This window comes from Epinephelus lanceolatus, chromosome 5 (assembly GCF_041903045.1).
Source record: "Epinephelus lanceolatus isolate andai-2023 chromosome 5, ASM4190304v1, whole genome shotgun sequence".
NCBI classification, from domain to species: domain Eukaryota; kingdom Metazoa; phylum Chordata; class Actinopteri; order Perciformes; family Serranidae; genus Epinephelus; species Epinephelus lanceolatus.
In genome coordinates, this window is record NC_135738.1 from 16,695,450 (window position 1) to 16,718,243 (window position 22,794).

The window sequence follows — 22,794 nt, forward strand, 5'->3', positions numbered from 1 at the left end:
ATTCATCAGTCAGTACCTCAGGAACCTAAACGTCAATTCTGCTTTGCTTGGGTCAACAAGCCCCCATGCTCATGTCATGATAAATAGAAAACCTTTCCACTAGATTCACTTCTTCCTCCCTTCCCTCATCTCGCTGCCTCACGAGCACATGATTGCACATATTCATGGGGTTATACCTTCCGCCATTAAGGATAATTGCTCTGCTTGCCCCAGGCGTGAACTCACTTAAGCATGCTGAGGAGCATTCAGTCTGATACGAGCATGAAGCTGCAACAAGAGAGGCACCACCTTCGGGAAGAGCTCCAGGGAACAATACGTTACAAGCATCATATCCTCCTCCTCCGTGAGTCTCTACTAGCTCCTGCTCCTCATATCCGACTGACTGACTCACATGCTCTGGATTCTTGGATGCTTGATGACTCCAGACAAAAATATTGAGAGTGATGAGAGATAAATTGATGACTACAGTTTCTGTGGATGCCTCCTGGGGTCACTCTCATTGAGCTGCGTCTCAGTCATCAGTCGCTGTTGGGTGATGCAGAGCATTTACCATCAAACCCAGAGGAGGGTACAATTTAATTTCCTTTCACTTAACTCATCCAGGGTGATGTGGCAGAGACTGCACCGTGACAAATCATGTCCTTGAATGGAAACACGATTTATCCTTTTGTCTCTGCCTGTTGTTTTTATATTTATTTAGATGGGATTTGGCTCATGAACGCGGTAGGAAAGAAGGGGAAGAGGAGGTGTGATGAACAGTGTGTCATATGATAAACCTTCACCCCCTTCAGCTCCTGTTCAAATTAAGCCATCTGGGAACAAACATGAGTCACAGCATTATTATTAGACCCGCTAGACCTGATACCTTTATGTTGCACATTTAATGTCAACAGTATTTCTATAGCTCAGACCTGGTTATTCAACCATAATGCATGTTTTTATATCACCTCTCACTTCTCTTCCTGCTGCGGTTACCTCACAATATCTGTTGTCACGTATTTTTTTCATATTAAGGCAGCAGTTCACATATGCCAGCAATGTTATAACACTGTTTTGACTAGTGTTTAACTTCACAGGCTGAGCTGTATGGAGGATTTGTCCTTGTAAGATGTCGACTGACACATGAGAGGGGCAGGATGGAGGTGTCCACCCTGCTTCTGCTTCCATTCATCCTCAGTTTGCCCTTTCCTCCAGCGCCTTCTACTCTTAAAGGAATCACAAGACATTTTGGGAAACACGCTTGTTCACTTTTTCCCGAAAGTTAGAGGAGAAGATCCACACCGCCCTTGTTTCTGTCTGTTAACCCTTTGAAAGCAGCACAAGAAAAGTGATGTTGCTCCAGGGTTTAGATGCCTTTCGCAAATATTTAAACCTTTGAACCTTGGTGCGATTTCTTTTCATTTTAAAATCATGTTACAGAATTACAATAATTTAACTTTTTTTTTTTTTTTTTAACTTACTTTCTTTTTAATTTTCTCTTTTTACTAATTTCTTGCTATTTTTTTGGGTCATTTCTTCATTCATTGCTCATTGCTTTCTTTCCATGTTAAAAGAAATCAAGACATTTTGCTCAGGTTTCAAAGAGTTAAACATGAATTTACAGCCAGCGGGTGGAGGTGTTGGTAGGTGGATATTGTTACCTTCAGACAGAGCCAAGCTAGCTGTTGAACCCTGCCTTCTGTCTTTAAGCTAAACTAAGCTAAGCTAACTGGCTGCTGTCAGATATCAGCTCCTCTCAGCCTCATTTCCACTGCATGCTTCAGTTCAGCTCAACTCACGTTTGGTACCAGGTGCTTTTCTCAATTTCATTTTACACTGCAGATAGCACGTGATCAGTATACAGTGCACCAGGGATGAGGTTTGGCTGAAGGCCGATGTGGAATTTAGCATTGCACTGGTTCCCTCGTCAAAAAGCCTGTGGGATTTTTCCATTGGCTTTTTGATTATTGCCAAAAACAACCTCTGTAACAAACAAACATTTACGATACAACATGTTTTGTTCAGCAAAATAATCTTCACAAATGAACGCCACTTTCATGATTATTGAAGCCTATATGCAATCACCAGAGCTAAAAAGCTAACCTTAGGCTATACGGCTACAGTTGCGTGACTTAGCGTCAAAACCTAACAAGACTGTAAAGTCATTTTCGGCATGGCTCTGTGTGATGACATTCTGTAGTCTCATTTAGCCACTTGTTAGCAACTGCCTTTTTAAAGATTCATAGAAGCTTCAAAGTTGACGAGTGGGGTGTTAGTCATATTTTAAGTCATAGAATAAAAGGTGAAAGCCTCTGAAGCTTGTGTTAACCACCAACCTTATTTCAGACATCTAACCAAAAACCCATTCAAAAAAAAACATTGACTTTGAGACAAGGAAACCGTTGGCGGTAAAATGCTGACTCATTCCAGAGTTTCAGGACTCATTCCTAGAGCACTCTGTAGGCGGGATTCTTTACTGATCGTTACGGCCACACCATGTGAAACTGCCGTGATATTATCTTCAACGCAACGTGTGTTGCTCCATTCAGTTCCTGTTGGATCCTTTCATAGTAGTATTGCCAACGTGACTTTTCAGACCCTCTTTAACAACTTTATTTCTAAAAAGTGACTAGTAAAAATTTAGCGACTTATCAGGGCCATCAGGGAAAAAGTAAGAAATATATTGTTAGTCAGGAGGAGATGTTGCTAGCCGCAGAAGTGGAAGTTCAGTAGTAGTGAGTTTCCATGGTTACATTAATGCTGAAATAAAGTTAAATTGGAAGCGCAAGACAGTGGGGCACTATAGTATTACCACCAGAGCTTTCCTTGCATTTAAATGTTTTGCTGATGATTTTTCTGTTGAATCTAATTCAGTGAAGTTTTTGACAATGTTTCCATTGTCTTACGTACAAATTAACGTATGATGATGTCATCAAATATATAAATGGGCATATGAAGTCGTGAAGGCTTTAAGCGACTTTTGGAGCTACTTTTATTGGCAATGTGCTGGCAGCACTTTTTATCAGCAAATGGCAGGTTTGTACTGGGTTATGCAATTGACAATTCTAGTATTGATTCTCTCTGACCAGTCACTGTTCTGTAGTGTTTTACTGTAACTCCACCTTTAGTATTGTTTCTATCTAAACCTCAACCAAGGAGGTACCCCTACCCCCTCTCAAACATGAGAGTGATTTTAATCTTCTCTTCTTATTCTAAGAAAGAAAGCCGGTAAGCAAAGTACCAAATGTCAAACTGTTCATTTCAAAACACCTCACCAATGCTAAAATGTCATGTCATGTTCCTGAAGTATCATAAAAAATGACACCATGTCAGTCTGAAACTTGATATGATTGTTTTTTACTGTAATGTTGTTGTTGTGATGAGTTTTATCTCTTTAGGTGGAGTACCAGGAGACATGCGGGGGTTTCCTCCGCAGCTTGTCTCTACAAAAAATATCCCTTTGAACTTCATGACGTTCGTTTTAAACTCTCCCCCACTGCCGGGTCGCTGTTTTGGCACTGGCTTCTAATGTAACCACACCCTCTGCTGTTCGTTTGTAGAACGGGCCACTGTGCAGCGAGAAGAGCAAACACAGGACGGCTTCCCTCTGCAAACAACAGCTACTTTTGACCTACATCTGCATCCACTTAGCAGCACGAGGCCAAGACCAGTCTGTGTTACACAATACCAAGGATGTCTTTTCATGTACCCAACATGTCTTGTTTTGCTTGTCTCACTAACTCACTGTCGATATAAAATCAGAAGACTGCACTCAGAAACTGATTTCATCTGGTGACGTAGATGTTTGTACCCAGTCTCTAGCACCATATGAAATCAGTGCTCTGGGAGGTGGACTGTCAGCATGTACAGACTCTGTACATGAATATCTGAAATATGAGATGTTATTTTTGTAACGTCACGAAGTAGGTCACATTTGTATAAATTACTGTTCATTCACTAACTGCTCACAGCTGCTGTCCTGCTTCTTGTTAAACCTTTTCCTCCCTCTCTCTGTCTCCCATCGACTCAAGCATGCTTTTATCAGTAATACACTTTCATTGATAAATTCTGAACCCATCTGCGTTGTTGTTTAGCACATTTTTGAATTTTCAAGCCACACTATGTAACTTTTCCTGAACAGTGGCCATAACTGGGATGTAAGAGATGATGGTAAATGTAATATAACATTCACAACAATACACAGCTTAAGCTTAATAACATTTGCTACAACAGGCCTAGGGCGTATATCTGGTTTGAAAAGGAAGGGGACCCATTTAAGTGTCAAGGGAAAAAAAAAATTGCAATTTAAATCCCATTTTCTGCATTTCTACATAGATTTAGGGACTGCTGTAACCAAAACAATCTGGGAAATATTTAAGTTGGTCATAATAATAAATTCTGCCAGAACAGTATTAAATATCCTGCTCCTTTGTGGCATTTCATCAGATCAAAGTTAGAAGCTCAGTTTACATTCTGAGCCAGAATCTGACAGCTAGCCAACCAGTAGCATATTTAGCATAATTTCTTTGGTAAAAAAAAAAATACGTTTTTGATATAGACTGTAAAAATAATAGATGTAGCTACTGTGATGTCACCTGCCTGTTTTGAAGCCTTGAGTTTGACATTTCAGCCGTCGCCATCTTGGTTTTTGGGAGCCAGAAGTGACCATATTTGGGTGACAGGCTGACACTGTGGAGGAGGGTTAGGGTTAGGCCGAGAACACTATCAGCAGACATCCTGTCACTCAAATCAGCCTGCCCTTCATTATTCGTAACTTTAAGCCTTAATAAAATGTAAACGGGTGAGTTGCTTAAAAAAAAATTCACTCCTTACAGTTGTTGTAAATGTTGAAATTAGCTACAGAGACCAATACTGTTTTTGTACCAGGCTGTAAACACGTTTATTACTGCTGTGAAGTTGGGCATTTCAACGTGAGGGTCTACAGGGATTGACTCACTTCCAAAGCCAACCTCTAGTGGTCATCAGAGGAACTGCAGTTTTTGGCACTTCAAGTTGGCACAAGTTTTCAGCCTCAGAAGTCAACTTTTTATTTGTAGGAGGAAGAATGATGTGTTTTTAAAAACTACATAGTCTCATTTAAAAGCTTCATTTCCTGACTGAAGTCTGGTACCACCTATCTTCGTGCTTTTCATCCCATTACAAAGTTTTCTCTGTTGTTTTTTTTTCAGCTGATTAAGAGATGTGCTATTTAGCATTTATCAGAACAGATGAATGCAAGTGATGGCTACCTTATACAGTTTTAAGACAATTAAATGTTGTTAAAATACTGAAATAAACTTGTATTTTGTGGTAATAAAATTGTAAACTTACATTTAGGTGCCTGTTGTGTCCTTAATAATTCTCACTCTTTGACGCAGCTACAGTACTTGTCCCTGTTTACACTCATCTGTACTCAACAGGAGATGTAACTGCTTTGTTTCTTTATGAGCTCTCAAGGTTTTCTAGCTTCATCTGAAATTAGTTGAAAAGGCTGTACTTAATCCCATCTCCGTTGTTGAAAACATATTACATAACAAACATTAAAAGCCTTGTCACCTCTTTGATGGATTTAATACAACAAAAATGTGTCCAAGTTGAGAGTGAAAGTTCTCTTTGATCTTGGAAAGCTTTTCTTTTGAGCTGTTGATCCCTCAGTCTGAGTTCTCATGGAGTTGTAGGTGTTCAAGTTGTTGCACTGTTCTTCTCGCCTGTGTTGGCTTATAAGGTAAGAGATTAATTGTATGTGACTGAAAGCTCTGGAACAGCCGCTGAATGGCCCCTGTGGTGAAATTATTTTGTCAAATGCTGCTTCCAAGTTCAAGAATAAACGTTCACATTGAAGACTTTCACCATAGAAAGCTGTTCAGTAGTCTTACATTTGCAGCCCAGAAAAACATATTGCTCAGGCGGATTGATAACTCATCACCTACAATTGCCAGATGGCATAAAATAATATTTGAGTTAATACCAATGGAATATCTAACATACAGATTTGAATGTAAAATGAGTCACTCTTTAAAGACTAGGCCATACTTTTTCAAATATACACAGAAAAGATTCAAATACTATACTAAAGGGATTGATGGCATGGCCAAGCCATTTTGCCATGCTCTTCTAAGTGCAGCCCCCATGGCACGTTGAACTGACATGCACGGAAACTGGTACGCACGTGTATCATGCCCTGACACACAATGAACCCTCTTGGACCCATAGGCCAAACCCAACAAGAAGTCAGCCATTTTGAATTCCATTGTCATTTTTGGCATTTCCCACGTGTTGTATTATAACAAACTTCTCTGACAAATTTCATCGGATTGCCTTCAAAATTGGTTTGTGCAAGCTTGACTATTTTGTGATCAAAAGTTATCGCAAGATCTACCTCACGTTGAAAGGCCCGCCCGCTGCAGAGCAGAATTTTGATTTTGAAACACGAAATTGCTACAACTTTGGAGTAAATGGTCCGATCTGCACCAAACTTCACATGATTCATAATAGTCCCGCCTTGACCACATCTATATGACAATATTCAGTCATAGATATAGTGCCACCTAGTGGTGACAGGAAGTACGTCTTTTCAGACACTTAATTTTTGATTTACCTAAAATTTACATGCTGTGGTCCATATGCTGTACAAAAACATGATGTATCATTAGTGTGTTCTCAGGCGCCCCCTAGTGGATAGAGGAAGTGGTACAAAATGTGAAATAGGTCATTCCAGTGCCCACACTCTGTGAAGGATATGCCATCTCACTCCTGGGTGCAGTGTCCGACTTTGACAGAAATGAACTCCCACGTCACCTGGTGTCCTGCCAGCCCCACAAGTTGCGCAGAGGTGCAAAGGCCCGTTCATTGCTGCTTGCAGCTTTAATTCATATTTATTTTCCTATCTCTTAATCAGATGTATTCAGTATATTGTGTGCCTTGGACATTTTGTCTGGGAGAGCTGGGTCAAATGTTTGGTTCTAGTGGCCACTGCATTGTTGTGTTTGTGTTTAAAAACTATAATAAAAATACTGCAAAAAAAAAGAAGGAACTTTCATTTTAAACTTTTGCAAACATGAACAAGAAGTGTGCAAAATTAATAAATAAATAAATAAGAATGATTGATTCAGGACATCTGCTGAGGAAGAGTGTCAGATACAACTGAAAGCTACTAAATGACCTTCAGGTGAGATTTTGTCAAATACATCCATGTGTTTGTGGGATTGTTTTTATCTCATTCAGCTATAAACACACACTGTGCGATGGTTTCTATGTCTTCTTGCCCATAAATACCCATTACAAAATGCCTTGACTTTATGAAGACACTACAGCAGTGATGTCAGGCACCATATGTCATGTGACTGACATTTATGTTGATTAAAGTGGAGCGGAGGGTCACACTGAGGTGATGATGGGCTCCTGAAGGACAGAGCTGTAGGGTCAGAGGAGCTCACCGTGTCCTGTTTGACTGATGGTCAGGTTGTCCTATGGGAGCTGATCAGACAGGCTTCTGTAAGAGCATTTGTAAGATCTGATCCTGATCCTTATGTGAGGGTAACAAAAAGGTTTATTGCATTCACCAGTCTTACATAAGATTATATTTTCCTTTGATTAAAACCATTTATCCAGTATCACCAAAAGCAATATGCATGAGATAAAAAGGAGCTACAGGGAGGCATCCTGATGAAATATTTATATGACAACATAATTTTCATAATATTTGCATCCTTGCCTCTGAACACAAACACATCTATGTATTCAAATAAAATTCAAAGTATTTTCTTTTCCTTGTAATGTCTTACAAGCTTACAACCTTCTCCAGCCCTCCAGTTCAGCTCACACACTGACAGTCATGGCAAAATTAATCCACAAGGGATAAAAATAAGATGTGGGCACAGTTTGACCTCCTATATACTCCTGTATCACTAAATTAGCTTTAGATCTTGAGCTGGTTTGCTCAGGATTTCTGGAACTTTGGTGCTATCTAATGAACCAGCCTGCGTTTCCACCAGTGTTGATCAGAACCTTTGTAATCAAGGATGAGTCATCAACGGAGGGCGTTGCACGATTCACATCAGAAGCAAACAGTCGTAGCAAGATGGCAAATCACAATGATTACCTGTAAGCTTGTTCTTATCCAAACAGCAAGCATGGACCAACTGCTAATGAGACCACTTCACACCCTTTTTTTCTAAAGTTCTGGCACCTAATGTCTCTATTGTTGCCTTCAACATCCTCTATTGTTAACCCATAGAATATGACACACCCTCTGATGTCATCACAGTTAACAGAAAATCTGCTATTTTGTGGTTACGGCTGGAAACTAACTTTGTGAGTTCTGAACCAATTTATTTTTTGTGGACATGCTCTGAATGGTTCAGAATTAGGAACAGAACCCCATTTTGGTGGAATAGGGGTGTAAGTGTATGTGCCCTGTCTCCTTTATGGGCCCTTGTACAACACAGACAACACATGGCAGCTGAATTATCAGAATCACAGTCTGAATCAGAATCTAATTTATTGACTGAGTGTGTTTGCACATGCAAGGATTGAGTAGCTCTAAATATACAAAGCAGAGAACAAACATGATGCACAATATGAGATATACCGTGAAACAAACACAGTAAAGTTAAATATATGGCTGCAATGAGGAAAGTTGAAAATAGACAACTTTTTGACAACAAGCATTTAAGCAGCTAAACACAGGTCAAATTATCAAAGTATTTTGTTAATACAGAGTCATGGTCCAGTTGTGCTGCAGGCCTCCAAGCAGTGCAGAGACTAAGACTGGAATAAGTATTGTATTTATTTGGTTTTCACCTTATTGTTATTTTAGTATATTTGCACTCTTTGTATTTGCACTCTTCCCACTTTGTAACTTCTGCACAGCAATTTCCTTCAGGATAGATACAGTTTTATCTTTTAATATCATATTGCAATTAACAGATGCACAGCACTATGTGCATTTATTGATGGATAGAGTATATGTGCAGTGTATAATCATTTCACTTTGTACTCCAGAAACCCTCCAGTGCTCCACCTCAAGCATTTACAAGTAATAATAAATGATTGTCAACTACTTTAGTACCATCTTCATTTTTGAAACTATAACTAAATATGACAAGATTATTTTTTTAAATTAACAATCTATCTATCTATCTATCTATCTATCTATCTATCTATCTATCTATCTATCTATCTATCTATTTTTTTAAGAATTGATTAACAATTTGATCTTTAAAATGACACACAGTAGCGGACAATGACCATCACCAGTTCAAGGTGATGTCTTTTGATTGTTTTGTTCAAAACCTAAAGATATATTCAATTTTGCAAAACAGAAGAGCAGCATTACATTTGAGGAGCTGAAATCAAAGGAATTCTAATTCTTTTGCTTCATAAATGACTTTATTAATTATAGATTAACAAAAATGTTGAGATCTTAATTTCTATAGATCAGTAAGTTAATTATTTCTACTGCTACTCTCTTGATGTAACATACTGTTTTTGGAAAAGAGTTTCTATGTTTGTGTTTATTCATTCCAAGTGGGATAACTTACTATATTTGCACACTTATATTTTACACACTGAACTGATAGTGTAGGTTTTATACTGTCCACCATTGTTTAATTCCTTTAATAAGATTCATTGTATTTGTAAATTATAATATTTTTCATGGTCGGTTTAGTTTCAACCATCCCCCGCTGGTTAGAAACACTGCTGTGCTACATTCAAGGTCGCTTTATATCAGTCTGCCGGGCCCCTCCCACCTCCTGGTATCCTAGCAGCGGAGCTCTGAGCCCTCTCCTGATTGGTCCATTTCCAAAGATCCGCCGCATTCAAACTTCCGCCGTGGTGTGTGTTCTGTTGTCATCGGTCTTGTGCTTTCTTTGTACACATCGGGCCAGTTTTCATACGTCTTTACTTTAAATTTAGTCCGCTTAGCTATCAATACGCCTCCGTAAAAGTGATTTTTAAACGAAGCCTCCTGCAAAATGGAAGAAAATGAAGAAGTGTGTTTAAGGACGGAGGGAAACAAAAAGCCGAAACTTCGCAGGATGTCATCGAGGACGTCCAACACCAGTATCATCAGCGCCGCGGAACCTTCTCCACAGACACTGCGGAGAAACAACTCCAAGAAGTGAGTAGAACACGGCAAATACATTCACTATATATGCATTTATTTATATAGAAGGTATATTTGTAGTGTAATATGACTTTAGCACATTGGAGCTAACGTTATGTGTAAAGCTAGCTGTGACGGGCAGGGCTGTTATTGTAACTGGCACATGATGCCTTCAAGTGCACCTCGGAAGCCATTGTTGGATGTTGTCACCACGATTTGCCATGCTCTCAGCTGCGTGTGGTGTAAGTAAAAGTAAGTTATAGTCTATCAACACGATACACGTATGTTTTTAGTTGTGTGGTTCGTTTAAGAAGGAAGCAGAGACTTTTATATTTATGTCTATGATTTTATAATAATACACTGTTGTTAATTGTTTCTGAATTGTCACTGTCTTGAATTGTAATTGTGGTTTGGCACCACATTAAAATATCATGTCAGTAAAGCTTATTAAATTAAATTTGGAGAAAAGACTATCTACATCATGTGACTTAACCTATTATAAAAACTACAAGTAAAACTAAGAATGAAGATATGATCACTTATATCTGCAATTACTACATTTATTTTATCATTAATTGATGGATGAATAAAGTTAGATTTTGAGTAATTGTTAAGTCAACAAATAAAAAAGAAAAATCCAAAAATATAACTTCAAATTGCTTGTATTGTTTGAACAACAGTCTAAATCTCAAATATATTCTGTTTATAATGATGTGAAATAAAAACAGCAGAAAAGTGTCACATTTTATGAACTAAAACCAGCAAATGTTTGTCATATTTGTTTGATTGCTTGAGGGTTTTTTTCTAATAAAATAACTTTTGTGTTGATTTTCAAACGCACTGACTTATCTTTTTAACAACACAAGAATCAGATTGAAAGTAAGATGCCCCAATAAACTATAAGCATACTTTTAATATCTGCAGATCTCATCTCTATCAGTATGGTGTTGTTTAACCTTTTGAAACCTGAGCAAATTGGCTTGGTTTCTTTTGAAAACATGAGAAGAAGGTAATGAGCAACAAAAGAAGAAATTACCCCAAAAATTAGCAAGAAAATAGTAAAAAGAGAGATTTAAAAAATGAAAATTTGTGAAAAAATGAAGAAAGAAAAGACAGTTAAAAACAAACAAACAAGGAAATTACTTGGAAAAAGTGCTTGAAAAAATATTTTATTATTTTATATATATGCATTATTAATTGTGGAACATAACTTTAAATATATGATAATAATTATTATTGTACATATAGTTCTTTCCTAGCTTTTTTCTTTTTTCCCTAGCTTTGTTAAAATAATTTCATTTTATGCAATTACTGAAACATTTCTTACTAAGTTGCTCATTGCCTTTTTTCCCACTGTTTTTGAAAGAAGTTGCACCAATTTGCTCAAAGGTTCAAAGGTATAAGTCCTGTGAAAGGCGTCTGAAAGCAACACATGAAAAGTGATGTCACTCCAAGTTTCAAAGGGTTAAACTGCTGATACTGAGCAACTGTAGCATCGGCACTTTTTGCAGTTTATCTCTGCCTGTATTTAACTTAAAAAGTATCAGAGGCTCTTGAATGTTAACACACCATGTTCCTTGAGCTCACTCAGTTCCCGTAGAAGGTCATGTCTGCATTGTTAAATCTGTGCTGCACCTGTGTTTGTTCTTGCAGGCTGCAGATAGAGTTAAGATAATACACAGTATTTACGTTGGCTCGCTGCATTCGCAGAACGCAGTGATTACAAAGTGCCAAAATTAATACAGAAATATTTTAACCTACATGATTGTTAGCTTCTAATTATTACATCTCAATAGCCTGGCTTGCAGATAATTGCAACTTCATTAGTTATTTTTCATCACCTTCTTTAATCTTTCACTCTCCACTCATAATTCATTTCCAACACGATTTGAAGGCACGATTACAAGGAGTAAGTTGTGCAGCAGTGTGTTCAGCTGACCTTGGCCTTGACAGTCCCCTCAGGGTGATGTTCCCTAAGAAGAAGACAATGTAGCTCTCTGTAGCGGCCTTGTTTTGCCACCATATCTAACTTTTTCCTGCAGCAGCAGAGAGCAGTCCAGCTCCTTTTATGGTTTTAAATATTAACGTCCTTCAATCGTCATCCACGGGGTTTGACATTTTTGAAACATAACAGGGACTGGAGCAGAAATGCGCTCAAAAGACATCCATCATATTAACAGGGCTAAGTGCATTTCCTATTAAAACAATGAATCTCTGCAGTCATGTCTCTGTTCCTTGACTTGATGTTTGCGATATGTTTGAGCCTCTGTGTCTGCATGTATGATCAGATTCATCTACACAATAGAAGACAAAGAAACATCGTCAGCAGAGTGAAAGACAATGACTCGATATAAACTTGTTGTCATTGTGCTAGACCGTTGCTTATCTGTCCCATTTCCTGTAGACCGCCACTGCAGAGAGGCAGCTCCTTCACCTTTCTCACTCCTGGGACTCCGTGGGACTTCAGTCTAGTGAGTTACTGTTCAAAACATAACTCCACCATGTTAGATTGCAGTGGTCACATCCTTGCACCTATGATCTGGTAAAATAAATCCACACGTGACTGTTTATTCAGACCTTCTACATGTATTGCTAATATGTGAAAGTGCTTTGAGCTGTGACCCTTGCATTTATATTACAGATGTTGCTGCCAGTATCTTGTTTGAATTTTCATCTGACTTGTAAAAGTAACCACTTTGTGTTCTTATGTTGCCGCAGAAGAGAAAGCGCAAAGAGAAGGAGGATGACACGGTCAGTCTGTCCAGCTTCGACCTCAAGGTGAGAGTCAGGGCAGTTGGGCGCAAGTCTAGCGTAGCACCCTTGACTGTGTCCTCACAACAAACTATAATCCCTCTGCATGACTCAGGGACTCACCTCAGACAGCCATGAGTGCTCTCATGTGTTATGAGCTCAGGATAATCCCGCTGTCTGTTAGACTGGCACAAGTGTCTGTCTGAGGAAATGATAATGGTGACAGAACATCTGAGCCACATTGTCCCTCAGCATGATCATAGTCTCTTTGCTCTGTGAAAGGGTTTTAATACACTTTCTATACAACATTTACAACTAACATTTCCATTTTGATACCATAACATTAAACTTTTATAATAAAAGCCAGCTGTAATATTTAAAGGCAGAGTTTTTTTTCTGGTGCATTTAGAGTGGTTTCTCAGCAGTACAAGTGACATCAAACAAAAGCATTGCTTCATAATATGTCAAATATTATATTGTAAGTGATAAAGTGAAAAAGCAGATCTGCCAGAAACAGAAAATATATATTTCTGCAGCTACAGAACAGCACTTTTATCAGGCCTTGAACAAAATGAGTTGTTAACAGTTTTATTCACAGTATGTAACTGAGAGCATTGTTTAAAACAATACTGTTTTATTCAAGGTATTGTAAAACACTTACAGTCTACCCGCCTCAGTATAACTAAGTGGAACTGACGGCATTTTATTTCCTTGATTCCCAGGAACCCAGTAACAAGCGTGTCCGGCCGCTGGCCAAAGTTTCATCCCTCGTCAACTTGATTTCTCCTTCAAAGAATGTGCGCCGTTTTGGCCAGACCATCCAGGTAAATGCCACACCAGGGTTTGTTTCCATGTGTCCTGGGAAACCTTAAACAGCTGACTAATTTTCCAGTCATGGAAAACACATGGGAAATGAGAGACAAAGGAAAATTATTTCAACGTTCTCTTATTTTCCTTTAGCTGAGAATGAACTACTAGGCTGTCAGAGCTCCCAAAAACGGATAACATTACCATCTGAAAGAGTGAAATTATATTCAGGATCATGTAAATGTTTTAATGGTTTAAATGGTAGTTTATGGACGAGAGTACTTTGAGTAGGCTGCTGAGTTATGTTGTGGAAACAACACACAGTTCCAAGTAATGCCACATGATCAGGATTCAGTGTTAATGGTTTTTACACTTGTCTGTTTGAGCGAGTGGGTCAGAATTCTACATGCCAAAAATCAATTTTTGCTTGCCTCTGTGCAAATTGTTTTAGTTATTAGTGGTTACCTAATAACAACAAAGATGTAAGATTAAACGGCTGCTAATATGGCACTCCACCACCATGCTTCACAAACTTGACGTGCCTTTGTAAAACGACCCTGTTTTGTCCACCTTGCTCTCAGATTTGCAGCAAACTGTGTAATACATAGTCACTTGTGCTTTTGCCCATACACTTAAACGTATTTATCTGCCCGTGAGAAGGAAGTGAGATTGCTCACACCTGAGCTACAACCATTATCAGCTCTGGAAAAAACAATGTGTCTCATTCATGAAACGTGAGCAGAGCAAATTTGTGTTAAAACTGTTAGCAGAAGGAAATTTACATGTATGTCAGCATTCATCAATAGTAGGCCATTGATTTACCTGTCCCTGTCACACCACTACTAACAGAAGACAATAAAGGACAGGATGCAACTATCCATAGTAAATATCACCTCCATATATGGTGGTCACTGGCTATTCATGAGTGGGGATGTATGCTAATTGCTGACTAGCAGGAGCTCTCAAGTTACGATTGATTGACATACACACATGCCTACGATCAAACCTGAGTTTTCTGCAGCATTCGTGAATCCGGCGTAGGTTTTTAGTACCGAGGTTTTTTATGCACAAATCTACTCACAGGTTTACTTACATGTCATGAATGAGACACAATATGTTTAATTCTTTTTTACCACTTGTCTGATCAGTTAAGCTGTAAAAACTCACTTTCTCCTTCAAGTTTCGTCACACTAGATTTATTAGCTAGATTTACTCGCACAAAGTGGCATTTTACTCGCCCCAGGCAATCCGGCAATCCTTATTGTCAAGCCCTGTTGGTAGCAGCATGTGCAGGTTGGATGACATTACAACTTTAGCAGCTGAAACTTTGAATAATGTCAGTTAAATAATCCTTCAAATGGAAATTCTGTCACCGCAGGGTGGTACCTGTGGTAGTTATCAGGTTCATAGATTAATGTTGCTTTCTTCCTAACTTGTTTTTAATGGTTAAATAATATTAAATTGGTTGTGTTTGGTTCAGTTAGTAAAACTGATATGCTTGTTATGCCTGCAAAGGTTTGATATTTGTGATTCAGCCTTTACTGGGAGCAATTCAAACGTGTGTCAAATGTTCAGATGTTTGAAATGTGTGTTGGGATGTTGGGAATTGTCGATAGAGTTGGATAATAAAAGAATGGAAAGCCAGGGTCTAGGATCAGTTTGTCATAATATCTACGCCTGTAAGACATGATTTCATAAATTCGTTATAGCCACACACCGCACATCTTTTGAATCAGACTTCACAGAGAGGAACATATTAGTCTGTGTCAGGATCCCTGTCTGTCATAAAAGTTACATCATCACTGAAAATGCCTATGAAAATCATCTCTAGAAAAGAGTGGGAACCCTGCGTACTATATTGACACTGAGATCATCAGAACTTGTGTTTGACTCTAAAACAATTTTTTTTCCTCCTAGTCAATGTCATTACGTTGTGACAGCAAGTCACCAGGGATGTCCCGCAGAGCCAGCAGCAAGGCAGTATGTCCCACACCCACTAAACGCAGAAACAGCACGCTGTGGTCGGAGACCCTGGACGTCCATCAGAAGAGTGCGTTCTCCACCAAAGAGATCAAGAGACAAGAGGTGCTGCAGTTGTCTTTGTAAAGTTTATAGTAAAGCTGCAACAATTGGTCGATTAATCAATTAGTAGATCAACAGAAAATTTACTAGCAACTACTTTAATCAATGAATAATCATTTTAGTAATTTATTAAGTAAAAGAAGAGCAAGATTTTCTGGTTTCCTGCTTCTTTATTATGAAAATGTGATGCTTTTTTCTTTGTCATACATGATGATACACTGTATAGCTTTGGATATATACCATTTGAAGATGTCACCTTAGGGCATGTTTCAATATTTTCTGACATTTTATTGACAAAACCATTAGGCAAATCATCTTAAAAGTAGAGCAAGCAGAAAAAATTAACCTCTGCCGTTTTTTCCTTTGTTTTTCTTTTTCAGGCAATTTATGAGCTTTTCAGGGGAGAGCAGGATCTCATAGAAGATCTACAACTTGCACGAAAGGTTAGAACATTTTTATTTAAATTACACAAAGAATCCAAAACAATTATGCTCCTTTTTGTGCTCACACACTGCTGCTTTTCTCACATTCAGGCATACCATGATCCGATGCTAAAACTCTCCATCATGACAGAGGAGGAACTAGCTCACATATTTGGGGACCTTGACGCGTACATCCCTTTACATGAGGGTGAGTCACCACTGTCATGCTTGGACTTAAACTGCTTTAATCGATGCCTGAAGTGTGTTTGATCATGTGTGCTTTTTTTTATTTGCAGACTTAATGATAAAACTGACAGAGGAAACTGGCCCTGATGGAACAGTGGCTCAGATTGGACAGATCGTTATAGACTGGGTATGTGCTGATTTTTACCTCACACGCATTATCTTCAAATATGATCTCTTTCAGCATGTAAAATGATTATAACTGTTACTATATCTTCTCAGCTGCCCGGTCTGAACGCTTACAAAGCCTACTGCAGCAACCAGCTCGCAGCCAAAGCCCTGCTGGACCAGAAAAAGCAGGATAAGCGTGTCCAGGACTTCCTGCAGCGCTGCCTGGAGTCGCCCTTCAGCAGGAAGCTTGACCTCTGGAGCTTCCTGGACATCCCACGTTCACGCCTGGTGAAATACCCGCTGCTGCTGCGAGAGATCCTCAGACACACTCCTCCTGATCACCCTGATGTAGCCAGTCTGGAGAGAGCTGTAAGATATCCACACTGTGTTGTTGCTTACATCTAGCGGTCGAATCTAATAATAAAACAGCTGTTATTTCACTCTTGGGCGTTTTGCCAAACTCACAGATCTTTCTTTAATTATCCAGATCACTATAATCCAAGAGATTCTCTCTGATATCAACGTGAGAAAAGGGGAGTCTGAGTGCCAGTATTATATAGACAAGCTGGAGTATCTGGATGAAAAGCAGCGCGACCCTCTCATAGATAACTGTAAAACCCTACTTTGTCACGGCGAGTTGCGGAACAAGAGCGGCTCGGTGAGAATCAGGATCACTCTCCTTATTATGAACATCCACATACATGTTGTTTGTCTTGTAATAAAACAGGTTTCATTCTCTATAAATGTGTTTCTTCTTCACAGAGGCTGCATGTGTTCCTCTTCTCTGAGCTCCTGGTTCTGACACGGCCGGTGACCCGGAACGACAGGAGCTGCTTCCAGGTGTATCGACAGCCCATCCCAGTGCGGGACTTGGCTTTAGAGGACCTGCAGGATGGGGAGATCCGCATGGGGGGGTCCTTCAGAGGGGCTTTCACCAATGGAGAGAAAGGTGGGTTGGGTTGCTCTCCACCTGGTGGCGGAGTGTGGCTAAGGCATGATGTGTCGCAACATTTGCAGAATGACTGTTATTCAGAGAAAGCCATTTGAATCAAAATCAGAACAGCAATTGTTGCCAAAAAGATTTTCACGTAAAAGGAATTTGCCTCAGTTTGGTACATATAATAAACATACAATAACGTATAGAGTAGAACATTTACAATGAAATATGCAAAGATACTATATACTTTATTCGCAAAATGATCATTTGTATTTTAGTTACTCAGCACGTTACATTCAAACTTTTTTTTTTTCCTGCACGCCTCCACAGTGAACAGAGAATCCAAATGAGGCGAATATTCCCGCTGAATTGAAGAAAATGGGATATGTGTTTGACAACAAGCAAAACTATATGAAAACATCAGTTTACAAACTCACAGCACAACTCATACAGTACCGTTTAAGTTTCATTTATCCAGTCATATGCTCAGTACTTCCCAAACACATGCATTCTGCTAAAACATTACAATTTAAAACACATTAGTACAAACAAGCTGTGTCTCAGTTCAGGGGCTGCAGCCCTCGAAGGCTGCATTTGCATGCTGAAGACCAAGGCTGTCCCATTTTGAAGGCTCCTTCAAATGTGGCCAAGAAATGCAGCCTTCTTTCCCAGAATTTGGAGGATGCAACAGATGAATCCTTTGTGGCCCAGATCATCCCAAAATGCATTGCACGCTGGTGATGATTATATATTAAGTTAACTAAGGGTTGTTAATTAGCAAACAGATAACTGTTGTTAACATTATAATTAGCAAAAAGCACACAGCTTAAACAATCTTAATTTAACTGAAAACAGTCCATCAGCCTGAAATATATCAAACAGCGGTGTCTCTGGCGGTGAATTATCAATCTCTGGGTCCATGATTTAGGGCTACTAACTTTATAGCTTACTCCTTCTTTCGTTAAGCACAGCTGGTTGCTAGGTAACAGGAACACCAACAGGTCGGTGCAAGAACAACCGGTGATGCAACCAGAAAATCCTCCTCCCAACTGTCCCATTTTGGAGACCGTTTGGTTTGGCCGATGCGGCCTTCAAAGGACCTCAAAGGATCTGATGCACTGCCAAGTGGCATGCCTGGGCACGCAGTCTGCTCAGGTGGAGCTCATATGCATGCTCAGGGTGCACTAATCATAGGTGGAATGCATGTGTTTGGGAAGTACTGAGCATACGACTGGATAAATAAGACTTTGATTTTACTGCAGGAGTTGTGTGAGAGTTTTTACAAAGATATTATAATATAGTTTTGCTGTTGAACGCAGTCCTCGTCTACTTCAATTCATGATGAATGTTTACTTTTTGGATTCTCCGTTCACTGTGGCGGCATGTGAGAAAAAGGTTTTCTTTGTGAATTAAATGTTACACACACTGAGTAACTGATATTAGGGATGCACAATAATATCGGCACATCATTGTTATCGGCTGAAATCAGCTTTAAAATGAACTATTAGAATCGGTCAACATACTTTTTCTTATTTAACGCAATGAATTAATATTACATACATTAAAAAGCATTCTATTTCATGTCTCCTGCTGGTGGGCCATCATGATAAGAGCATGCATGTCTGATATGACGTTAATTCCACTACATAAGAGACTTAATGATCACTCAAATTAGGTGGGAAAAAGAGTAGATAAATCAAAATTGGGATCGTCAAATGAGTTGTTATATATCAGCATTTCGGATATCGGCAAAAAATCCAGTGTCGTGCATCCCTAACTGATATATAAATGTTCATTTTGCAAGTGATGTATTCTTTTTATGTAATATGAAAATATCAACTAAAGTAGCTTAAAATTAAATTTGCTGTTCTGAATTGTGGTCCTTAACATTGTGCTGGAATTAAAATACATACTATATAGAAAGAATATAATTTCTGTGTCCCTGCAGCTAAGAATGTTTTCCGTGTGAGTTCCCTGGATCCGTCCCACGGCCAGTCCCACACCCTGCATGTCAACGATGTCTACCACAAGCAGCAGTGGCTCAATTGTCTACGCACTGCAATGGCCCAACAACAGGGGGCTCCACCCAGAGTTCAGCAGGGAGAAGCTGTCAGAGCCAAGCGTCGCTCCTCCACTATCTCAGCCACCAACTCTGACGAGGAGACAGACGAGAACTGTCCGCCTGTCTCTGGCCCAAAACTCAGGCCCCAGACACTGTCCAAAACCAGACTGGACCAGAAGTTTCAAGGCTCTCTAAAGAGGAAGGAGACTGGAGTGTAGACATTTAACCCAGCGCAAGGGTTCCTCTCAGACAGACACGTGCGCAACATGAGTCCTGTTTCCTCGTGTGTCTGTTGGTGAATTTTCATGCAAGTGCTGTTTTTGTGCTTTTGCTTCGTCCGTGTAGCTGCACTGAAAAAGTCTTTCCTCATTTCCGTCCACGTGAATTGTCAAATTTTAGTCTTTTAAAAAGTGTAATTAGTTTACAAAAAAAGTGATGTGTCTGAAATGTATGTTTACACTTAAATGTGTGTGAAGTTAGGGTTTTATTTGTCTACCTACATTTAAACAACTTTATACCACTTGTAGCAGAAAAGTAGTTTCATCGTCATTCCAGTGTCGACACTTTCAAACTTTGTGTGTCTTTGCTGCAGTCAAATGCATCTGTGTTATAGGAAGCATGTGTGCAGTTTTAAGTGTTAACTGTGGCTAGATAAGGGATCAAGAACCCGAGAAGCTGTGATGGCCTCAGCTGTCTGTGCAGGAAGCCATTGGGTGAGCTGAGTATAAAAATGTTAAAGATTAGACGCGAAATAACGAGCCGAACATGAGAACACTGACCACGACCACGATAAGATAAAAACATTTCTCAGAAGAAAAAAAAGATGTATTCAGTGAAACGCTGTTAAATGGAAAAAGATAAAACGTATAGTTTGTACTTTAAAAAACAGTCATAAGTATGAGTGACCGTGAGATTGTATGTTTCAACACACCAACGTCCTCCTGGTTGTACTTTGACCCCTCAGCCACTTCCTTCTGCTGTTGACAAAGCTGTTCAGCAGTGTGTTGCAAGATTTGTCACACAAACAGAAGCAGAGGAAAACTGATGTCTGCTCACTTCCACTTTAGTGTGTTGAAATCCTTCATGTCCTTTATGTTTAATAATGTTTCAGTCCATAGTGATACAGTTGTAAAGACCATTTGATGTACTGTCTGGAAACATTAAAAACCCACTGGAAAAGACTATCGTTTTGACTTATTTTCAGGTCAGAAGAACATTCAACTCCCATTTTTCAAAGCTGATGACTGTTTGGTGAGACTTGTTGACATAAGATCTGCCCAGTCGAGCTTGATTTTGACCTGAAAGGCTCAGAATACTGAAGACAAGTCTATGAAATGATTTGTATTTCAGATAGATTTACATGTAAGTACATTTAAGCTAAATACCCAGTGTTATGCATGTGTTTGTACTCGCTGTAAAGCTGATTATTATCAATGTTTGGTGATGCAACAGCGCTCCAAATATGATGTGATTTTATCAGACTTGTTTACGCAGAGAAAACAGCATTATAAAGTGTTTATAATCCACACAGACAACAAACTGACTGCAGAGTTTCATTAGAAAAAAGCAGTTAAGGAACGGAAACTGAAAGTGCAAAGAGGAACTACCTTTTGAATCAATTCCTTTCTGGAATGACAGACTCTAATCATCCTCCTGTGTACAGCTCATAGAGGAAAAGAGTTGGATAGTTTGACTCATTTGGGTTATGAGACAAATTGGGTGTGACAAGATCAGGGTCCTACAGTTAAACCAAAGTGTCCGCAACAACCTGTGGCTTTTACAGTTTCTTTTCACATGAGTTACCTGGCTGCATTCCTCTCCTCCCTGATGCCTGATGGTCCTGCCACAACCCCAGCTGCACAATAAACCACCTAACCATTTGAGTGTAGGGCCTCTCGCACAGTATTTATAGCTCATGGTGAGCAGCCAACTGCTTCTCAACAACCTTGCTGAAACCCTCTTCCTCAAAATGTATTTTTCTGCAGAAGTGAGACACGATATGCAGAATATTGCTGCCAATAGCCTACAGTCTTTCTCATTGTCCCTGATTATTATTTTTGGTAAAGAGTAGCTCAGTGGTTCCCCAAGTAAAAAATAGTCTGCTGCCCTTGACACCCAACTCAAATACCTGCTTTCATTGGAGGTGATCAGTGGAAACAGCTGATATGGGTGCGACGGTTTAGGTAGGATCAAATGACACCAACTTCAGGATGTTTTAGGATTAACACCTTCAAATAATATGGCTGAATTCCCTGTTCACTAATCACTCCCTCTACTGTAACCAAGGCTTGTTTGATCTGCTTACATCTATCTGATCTTATCTTAGCTCTGGACTTGCACAAGTCCTGCCCTACTTCCTGTTTTTGAAAATACCATTTATGTCATGTTTTTCGGTCAGTTAGGACGATACCTTGAGAATTTTATTAAAATTATCATTCAGTATTGATTGGAGTTCATCATTTCAGCGCTATAAATGGGCTACAAACCCATACACTCAAGCGTGAAGCTATTGTGTTAGTAGGAACTAGTGTTACAGGTTGTTGTAGTCAGTCCGGTTAAACAGGAAGTAGCACCGAGCTGTTAGCTAACATATAAACGATCAAAATACTGACTTAACGCCGATATTGTCAAAACACAAGTGTTATCACATACTTCCACTTAGTCTCTGTTGCAACTGCAGTTTTTCCCGAATGGTTGTGATGTTGCAGTTGACGTTATTTCTGTATTTATTTCCACTTCCGTAGCCGTCTGCTAGCTGCTAGCTAACGTTTGGCTAGTACTATTAACAGCCATCAGTCCAAGTCTACCCAGTCACTTTGATTTATTAGTATTTATTTTGTTTAACTGTTGAGATATGTCAGTCTTTAATTCCGACAATTTTTACTTTCCAACATGAAGGTTTAAATGTCTTTGTTTTATTCTTGGCAGTAAAATAAAGGGCACGTGGAAACCAGCCTGGGCTGACATACTTGGCCAAACTGATTGAATCCAAATACAGTTTGTATTCCCAGAGAAGAAATACCACATCCTATTTATTACAGCAGGTTGACGTCTTTATTTTTTAATTAAAACTGTTTCTGAAACCCAAAGTAGGGTGTTGTGAAGGCACACATTAATACCCAACTCGTGTCCTTCATCATTTTTCACAGTTTAAACATAACTGGAATCAGATAGACAAGTTTTTAATTGTAGACTAAATTCCCCCTCCCCCCTTTTAATATTTATTTTTTATCCTTGAGATCAAGTAGTCTGTAAAAACATCTTTTCTGTTCATGTAATAAGCCATCAATAT

The 22,794-nt window shown here is 39.2% G+C and overlaps 1 protein-coding gene across 1 annotated transcript; it reads left to right on the plus strand.

Annotated features, from left to right (window-relative positions):
* The first annotated feature begins 9,792 nt into the window (after positions 1-9,792).
* Positions 9,793-20,681, plus strand: LOC117262389 (neuroepithelial cell-transforming gene 1 protein-like). The gene is made up of 12 exons (XM_033635329.2): positions 9,793-10,102; positions 12,492-12,558; positions 12,806-12,865; positions 13,561-13,662; positions 15,563-15,730; positions 16,108-16,170; positions 16,261-16,357; positions 16,446-16,522; positions 16,615-16,872; positions 16,991-17,161; positions 17,266-17,452; positions 19,389-20,681. The coding sequence occupies exons 1-12, from the start codon at positions 9,957-9,959 to the stop codon at positions 19,718-19,720; spliced, it is 1,728 nt and encodes a 575-aa protein (XP_033491220.1). The 5' UTR covers positions 9,793-9,956; the 3' UTR covers positions 19,721-20,681.
* Positions 20,682-22,794: the final 2,113 nt, after the last annotated feature.

Excerpts from the sequence above, each read along its gene's own strand:
- LOC117262389 (XM_033635329.2), top strand. The coding sequence starts at position 9,957 with ATGGAAGAAAATGAAGAAGTGTGTTTAAGGACGGAGGGAAACAAAAAG. Across the intron at positions 16,873-16,990 it reads TAGCCAGTCTGGAGAGAGCT|ATCACTATAATCCAAGAGAT; the intron begins GTAAGATATCCA and ends TTAATTATCCAG. Across the intron at positions 17,453-19,388 it reads TTTCACCAATGGAGAGAAAG|CTAAGAATGTTTTCCGTGTG; the intron begins GTGGGTTGGGTT and ends GTGTCCCTGCAG.